Source organism: Condylura cristata, unplaced genomic scaffold (genome assembly GCF_000260355.1).
Source record: "Condylura cristata isolate star-nosed mole 26May11 unplaced genomic scaffold, ConCri1.0 scaffold00031, whole genome shotgun sequence".
NCBI classification, from domain to species: Eukaryota; Metazoa; Chordata; class Mammalia; order Eulipotyphla; family Talpidae; genus Condylura; species Condylura cristata.
In genome coordinates this window covers 14,554,587-14,562,868 of record NW_004567132.1, presented here as the reverse complement: position 1 = coordinate 14,562,868, position 8,282 = coordinate 14,554,587, and the positions used below count along the sequence as shown (strand labels likewise).

The 8,282-nt window shown below is 45.3% G+C and overlaps 1 protein-coding gene across 1 annotated transcript in view; it reads left to right on the top strand.

Moving 5' to 3' along the window:
- The first annotated feature begins 1,201 nt into the window (after positions 1–1,201).
- CD207 (CD207 molecule, langerin) overlaps positions 1,202–8,282 on the top strand; it is a 16,515-nt gene continuing 9,434 nt past the window's right edge. Inside the window, exon 1 of the mRNA XM_012731485.1 lies at positions 1,202–1,328. Within this exon, the coding sequence (XP_012586939.1) occupies positions 1,262–1,328 (67 nt within the window). The 5' untranslated portion in view covers positions 1,202–1,261. The remainder of the gene's footprint in view (positions 1,329–8,282) is intronic.

The window sequence follows — 8,282 nt, the reverse complement described above, 5'->3', positions numbered from 1 at the left end:
CAGCAACTCAGCGAGCTAGCCTGTCTCGTGCTGCTCCCTGCTGGTCACAACCTATGGCGACTACTGGGCTACGCGCCGGACCGACTCCCGTGCGCATGCGTCCTGGGCGCTGGGTGCGGGTTCTCTGGGTTCCAGGCGCCTTCGGTTCCGGGGAAGGGGATAGAGGTGCTGCCCCAGAAGCTGATCTTTGTCTCCATTCTCGGGTTTACTGGCAGCGCCCAGCGCAAGACTGCACGCTCCCTAGCCCTGCTCGCACCCGAGGGTATAGGAAGGGGGCGAGGATCCCGGGGAGCCCGGGGAGCTGTGACCGGAAGCCGAGGCGCGCCTTGTATTTATTCCTGGAGTACTTCCCGGGTGGTGAGGGAGCAAGGATGCGAAAACACCTGCCTTGCTCTAGTGAGCAATAACCCTCATCCGGGGCTTTAGTCACCTCCTCCCCTTAGTGACTAGGGGCTGGTTTTATGTGCCTGGTAGGAGAGACAAACGTGGGAACAAATGACGATGCATGGAACCTCTGTGGATGTTAAGTACAAATCTGGTGAAGGGGAGGGTCATGGGTACCAAGAGGTAGCACGCGGGCAAGGACTGGCTAGTCTGTAAGAATCCACCCTGTGGACCTGGTCCCCTCCACCTCACCTCATCTGTGGTTTCTATCTATTTAACATTTCTCCCAGCACCTGTCCCTCTCTTGAGCTTCTCCCTTCCACTTGGCCAGGTTCCTGGGGGGAGAATCTGTCCTTCCAGACCAGGGGGTGAGTTCTTTACTATGTTTTCAAACTTAAGAGAACCTTTAACTGAACAGATACAAAGTGACAACAGCAATATGAAGTATGTTAGGTGAAAGTGGGGTTCAGTAGTGCTCAGGAGGATGAGACCTTTCCCAGCCCCATTTTCATTTCCTGTGGAAAGGAACCCTCTGGCTGGGGAAAAATTGTTCACATCACAATAGGAACAAAAGAATCATGTCACTCTGACTTTGGCAAGAACAGATTTGATGGAGGGGGTGATGTGGAGCCCCACTGCTCAGCCTGACTCCTGTTGGGGGGAGTGTGTTTCATAAGAGGGAGCCCTGGCATTGCTGGAGGTTCTGGACTCTCAGGACTGAACTTGTTAGGACTTGGTCTATTTGCAGTCTCCAGCTAGTAGGAGAGAGGCCATATCCACCCTGGCTAGTTCCGCAAAATCAAGACTGATCATCTGTGGCTGCTCCTTCAGGACAAGACACCAGCCTGTCTTCCATGAAGCCATCACCTGAGTCTCCATGTTCAAAGAATCTGGCAACTGGCAACTTCGTGCATTTACTGGTATCCTGAGTCCTGGTCTAGGAAGTAAGTGGAAGGGATGGGCTAACTGGCATTATTATTACTGCCTTGACTGAGGGCGTCCGGAGTCCCTGGAATGCCAGGATTCCATTATAACTATCCTACAAAATTTCAAGGAGAATCAGATTCAGGCACTGAAACATTCAAAGCCACCCAAGTCCCTTCTGTGTCCAGCTGGGGGAATGGCGCCATCTATGGGCCACTGAAGAAGAGGACTTGGATGTCATTGTAATAGTAGCCCCGCCCTTGAGTAGTCCCAGAAATGGGGACCTAGGCTGTTCCTCTTGATTAATGAGAAATGAACTCTATAGTGACTTGGGCTTTGTTTGATGACCAGATGTTTGGAAGCAACACACAAGTGGATGGGCCAATATGTGAATCTAGGTGTGAATTAGGGATGGGGAGGAGGTAAGCTTGTTAGTTACTGCCAAAGCAGTGCTAAAGGTCTCCTTTCCAGAATGTGACAAGAGACTGGTGGGGTTTGACATCTGTTAATGTGAGGAGGGGCAATGGACCACAGGTTGGGACAAACATAGTGCAGTAATGCAGCTTGGAAAGTCAAGCCTATGTGCCTCAGTTTTTTTTTTTTTTTAAAGATTTTTATTTTTTTTCATACAGAACTGGGGTACAGGCCAGAGATGCAGAGGGTAAGAGGACTCACCAGAGACAGAGTGGGGAGCAGAACAGGCAGATCGACGAAGTACACTGCTGAGGGGAGCAGCGGGGGGGTCAGGAGAGGTCTGCTGCGCCATGTGGATCTCTCCCGGGGCAGGTGGGGATCAACTCATGTGGAAGTGGCTTAAGCTTCTTAGTGCTGTGCTTTAACCCGCTGCGCCATCAGGGAGGGCCTATGTGCCTCAGTTTTTGGTATCCAGCACTCGCTTACCAGGTGCAGGGGATTCTATGCATTTCAAACACAGATGAGTTCACAACCATTGCAATAACACCATGAGGGAGATCATATATTAGCCTATTTTATATACATAAGGGAACTGAGGTGCAGAGAGGTAAGGTAAGTTGCCCAAGAGTACACAGCACAGGGAATCCAACTCAGGAAGCCTGGCTCCAAAATCCAAGTTTCTCTTTCTTTCTCATACACAGCTTTTAATATCTTTCTTTTCTTTTTTTAAGATTTATTTATTTATGCATACAGAACTGGAGTATAGGCCAGAGGTTCAGGGGTGGTGAGAGGATTCACCAGAGACAGAGTGGGGAACCAACTGACAAAGTACACTGCTGAGGGGAGCAGTGGGTGGGTCAGGAGAGGTCTCTGCACCATATGAACCCCCCCCCCCGGGATCTAAGTGGCTTTATCTTCTCAGTGCTGTGCTTTAACCCACTACATCACCAGGGAGAGCCCTTTGTTTTCTTTTAAGGATAACGAGACTCCTTTAAAACAGGGGACTGACATTTATGTTTTAAAATTCCATTATGCATTTCATTTCTTCTCATGTACTCCAGAAATGTCCCCAATCCCTGGAGTTGCCACAGCCATAGAAAGTTCTTGTTCCTTGTAGATAAGTTAGCTGTTCCCAATCTCTCTGGGGACCAAACACAGCCTAGAGGTTCTGGTGGTTCTTGTCCAGGGGAAGTACCCAGAAATCAGGGGGTTTCTATGTTAGGTCACCCACTCCCAAGTACAGGAACACAGGCCACACCCAGGAAAGGGAGCCATACACATATCAGGAAATTGTGGTTGTGGGGGATATCCAGGCCTCCTGTGGCCAGGGAAGAGGAAGACTTCATTCTGCAGTTTACAGAGAGATCTTAAAGCAACAGCATGTTGGTGGAAACTTGTGGAAATGGATGAGGGAGTTGTCAGAGTGGAAGCTTTTCAAGAGGACGGATTCTTTATTTCCATTTTATTCTTGTTTGTTTGACAGTCTTACACCTGGTACCCCCTGGCCTGCTTTCCCAGATCTATGGTTCAATCCCCTTCTCTTCTTCCTGGGGACCGTGACTGAAAAAGCCACAAAATGGAATATGTCAGGGCCAGAGGAGAAAAACATTCCTACTGCCATAGGGCAGTGCCAGAGTCGGCTCTTCCAGCCTCTGGGCGCCCGTCATGGTCACCTCGGCTATGTATTCCCTGGCATCATGTAGATAATTTGAAACTGTCCATGTTGGAGATAAAAACAGTAGACAAGTATTCCAAGTTAGGGTTTCCTCTCCACAACTAGAAGGCTGGTTATTAAGCAGCTGTGAGCATATCACTATTTTAGTGAGTTCTAATAAAGAGGTATATTGCGAATATTTACAAAGAACATTTGTTTACTCACCCTGTTCAGTGAAAAGACATATCAAGAGTGTAAACTCCTATTCTGCTTTCATAAAACAAGAGTCTTTTCAGATGCCTGGGCTTTAGTTTGCTGTTGTATACTGTGAAGTGTAACCTTTAATCTATAAAAGTCCATGATTCTGATTGGTTGTCACCGAATAATTTGATGCCTTCACAACAATATTTACATTGATATATTTTCTTCTGGGGGTATACCTTACAGGGCTTTCAGTTAGTATAAGAAAGGAGTTTTGACATTTCCCTTGCCTACCGTCATGCATGTGTATTCGATTCCTTATTCAAGGAATAAGGAAGGGTCTGATGACCTTTGAAATTTATAGGGCCATTTTGAATTCTGGGGTCATCCTAAACATGTGGTCTCAGGTGCCTGTTCCTGTCTTGTCTTTGATGAGCTTCCTCTTCCTTTCCCTTCACTCTGAAAGCCCCTCTTTGCAACTCCGACAAAAGCTGATCTTTCTCTTACATCATCCAACAACCAGAAAGGAGCGTGGGTGACATAGTCACAGGGAACTCAGGCAGGTTTCTGGAAATAATGTGGGTAAGATCTGACCAGGTAACCACACTGCTTCCAACTGTCTGAAGTTTAAAGAACAAAATGAATAATAGTAGCAAAGACCACACCAGCACTGAGGAGGGCTGAGGACTTGAGAGGCATCTTCTAAAGGCAACATTTTGGTTGCAAAATTGGATTATATGATCCAACATGATTTTCCTGGAGTATGATAGTGGAGCAAAAGGAGGTGCACAAAATTCTGAAAAATTACATTGATTGGGTCCCCCAACATACTCTACAACAAAACCATTACTAAGCCTTGTTGTTGTGTGCTCGCTCTCTCTCTTTTTAAGATTTGTTTTTTATTTATTTATGCATACAAGAACTGGGGTACAGGCCAGAGGTATGGGGGTGGAATGTGAGGATTCACCAGAGACAGAGTGGACAGGAGAACAGGTGGAATTACTGACATACACTGCTGAGGGGAGCAGTGGTGGGTCAGGAGAGGTCTGCTGCACCATGTGGGTCAGCTCCCTGGCCGGGGGTCGAACTCACAGTGGCTGAAGATAGCTTGATAGTGCTGAGACTTAAGCCCTGCACCACCAACGATGCCCTAAGCCCTGCTTTTTTCCTAAATATATCTGGAATCCTCCCATATTCTCATTTTTTTAAAGATTTATTTATTTATTCATACAGAACTGAGGTATAGGCCAGAGATGCGGAGGGTGAGAGGATTCACCAGGGACAGAGTGGGGAGCAGAGCAGGCAGATCGACAGAGTACACTGCTGAGGGGAGCAGCGGGTGGGTCAGGAAAGGTCTGCCACACCATGTGGATCACCTCCGGGGCAGGCGGGGATCGAACTCATGCGGAAGTGGCTTAAGCTTCTTAGTGAAGTGCTATAACCCGCTGTGCCACCCGGGAGGGCCCCCATATTCTCATTGTTAATGAGTTGTTTTTAGCATCCAGGAAAGTTGTTCATGTGGTTTTATTTTTGTCCATATGATTATTGAACTCTCAGCAATTTAAATGACTCTTCCAGGTTCTTTCAGATTACAGAGGTAAAAATTCATATCATCTACACATTACTTTGTCTTCTTCCCTTCAAAAAGATAAAAGTTTGAAACTTCTATGAAGAAGACTGTTGGCTGACCATTATAAAGGAACTAGAGATCATGTGCATCTAGACATAAAGATGATTTTAAGAACATCAGCTCTTGTTTTGTAGATTTTTAAAAATTAAGCTTACTAAAATTAAGCTTTACTTAATGTCTCAATAGGATTTTGTTTTTGTAACTTTGCTTACAGGTTAATTTGAAAGAACAAATTAAGATTAACAAAGAACACTTTAATTAAAAATGGTTTTAAAGAGGACCTACTCTATTTCAAATTGTTATATAAAACAATTATTAGTTTGGTGATACTAAAAGAATGCAAGAATGCAAAGGTAAATGAAACAGAATAGAGACACCCTTAATGAGCCCTAGGATGAAACTTCTGTATTAATGTTCAAGAAAGCATGTGAAATTAATGGGGAAGCTATAGGCTCCTCAACAGGATGGTGCTGGAATTCTTTTAAAAGGGTGATGGTTTTGTGTGTGACTCAGGTAGGGAAGTGGCAAGACTTCATAGAGCAATCTGGAACTTGGAAATCTGAGGGACTGTACTCACTCGCTGAATCTTCCTTTCTTGGATTCAGGCCAGTGATCCGCAGAGTGAGAAGCGTCATCCACTTAGTAAGTGTAAGAGGAAAATGGTGTTGGAAATTCTGATATAAACAGTGTTACACAGATTTCCTTACTGTGCGGCTTCCTAGAATGTTTACGATGTTCACAGTTACCATGGATCTTCAAGAAAAGCGTACATCCTGGAATATTTACCAAACTTTTAAAATAGTGGACTCCATTTTGAGAAGAACATATTTCTGGATTAGTGTTTCATGCAACACACTTTGGGGAAACTGATCATTCTCAGTAGGAAAGGAAATATTTTGTGGGTATGTACATATAGTCTTGATTGGAGACTGCAAGCCCATCTGTATACTGTAAGCATAAACGACACTTATTAGGAAAGTAATTGTCTGCTCTCAGACTCAAAGGGAGCCTTCGGTAAAGAGGGAAGGACCAAGAAAGGGAGGAGACCCCCAAGATGAAGCTGAAGCATCTCAGCTCCCTCAGATAGCGCCCTGTCCCTCGGTCACACCAGTGGTGGCACGTGATTGCCTGAGCTCAGGGCCATGCCTGAGACTCAGCGGACAGGAGTTGGGGTGAAGAAACGTCTGACTTCTTTCTTTGGCTTTGAGTTGGGGTTCTGTCTGCACTGACTTTGAGATTTCTCTTTATTAAGAAAGGTTTTTATAACTTGGACAGCCAAAAAGACAGCTCTATAGCCCGTTGACTGATTCAATCAGAATCTCCGGAGGTGGGACACGGCTGTTTTTACAGATAGGTGCTTGGGGTTGAGGGTGAATGTGCGGACCTTAAACATGTCTCTCTTTCTCCTCCCCAGTGCCAGCCAGGGAAGGGCTCCAGGGAAAGGCAGTGTGAGCCATGTAGTGGAGGGACAGATACATTGCAGGAAATAAAAGCATGTACTTGCATATTCTATAATTTGGAAAAATGTTATGCTTTATAGTACTTTACACTCCAGATTTTGTTGTTGGCACTTTAGGCTTATGGATGCACTTTTCTTTTCTTTTAATTTATTTTTTAATAGTTTATTTTTACATATTTTTGTGCATTTTTCCACCTCAGTTGCAATCCCCTTGGGTTTCCCATCACCAAATCATCTATGTGCCATCATCATAGTCTCACTTTGCTTTTCTAACACATAAGAAGGCAGGTAGATACCAGGGATTCCCCAGACACAACTGCACTCTGCCTGCTGTAGGGCAGGGCCCTAGCTATTCTGTTTGGGGCTGAGTGCTACACATGGAGTGTGGCGCTTTGAGCACAGCAGCACTAGGCGTATCTCACTGGATGAATCAGTGGTGCCTGAGTGAAGGAATGAGAGGCAGCACTGTCCATTCCTGTGGGATGTTCCCTAAAGAGAGATGTTGGAAACACTCATTCTAAGGGTTCTTTTCCAAAGCAGCAGAGGATGGGGGAGCATCTCTAGGGAGCAGCAGGAGAAAAGTGAAGGGCTACGGTTTTCCTAAGTGAGAATAACCCAGCTAAAGAGTCAGCTCAAGAGCTTGGGGTGGGGAGGGGGGGAGGGATTTTGCAACCTAGAAGGATGGGACATGAAACTGAAAGTGTCAAAGTGTAGCTAGAAGCAGTTTTAGCTTCCCTATCAATTTCTCTCACCAGAGTATACGTTTGGTACAATTGATGAACTACACTGTCCTCGAAAGTGTCTAATTTTATTAGAATTCACTCTTGGTGTTGTATATTCTATGGGTTTTGATACATATACAATAATATGTATCCACCATACTATTCTCCCTATAGAGAATAGTTTTACCATCCTAACCATCCTAAATATGTCTGTGTGCCACCAGTGCATTCTCTGACACCCCCAAACCTGGCAACCACTGATCTTTTATATTGTGTCCATAGTGTTTTTTTTTTCCTTTTCCCAGAATGCCTTATAATTAGAACTGTTAGAACTGTATGAACTGTAGAACTGTATGAACTGTAGAACTGTATGAAACCTTTCAGATTGGCTTCCTTCACTTAGTGATATATATTTAGCTTCTAGCTGCACTTTTACACTTCTCATGACTTGGTAGCTCATTTCTTTCTTTCTTTATTTTAAAGATTTATTTATTGATGCATACAGAACTGGGGTACAGGCCAGAGGAGCAGAGGCAGTGAGAGGCTTCACCAAAGACAGAGTAGGGAGTAGAACAGCCAGATCGAGGGAGTACACTGCTGAGGGGAGCAGCGGGCGGGTCAGGAGAGGTCTGCCTCGCCATGTGGGTCACCTCTGGGTCAGGCAGGATTGAATTCAGGCTGAAGTGGCTTTAGCTTCTTAGTGCTGTGCTTTAATCCGCTGCACCACCAGGGAGGGCCCTCATTTCTTTCTTTTTTTTTTTTTTTAAAGATTTATTTATTTATTCATACAGAATTGGGGTACAGGCCAGATATGCGGAGGGTGAGAGGATTCACCAGAGACAGAGTGGGGTGCAGAACAGGCAGATCGATGAAGTACACTGCTGAGGGGAGCAG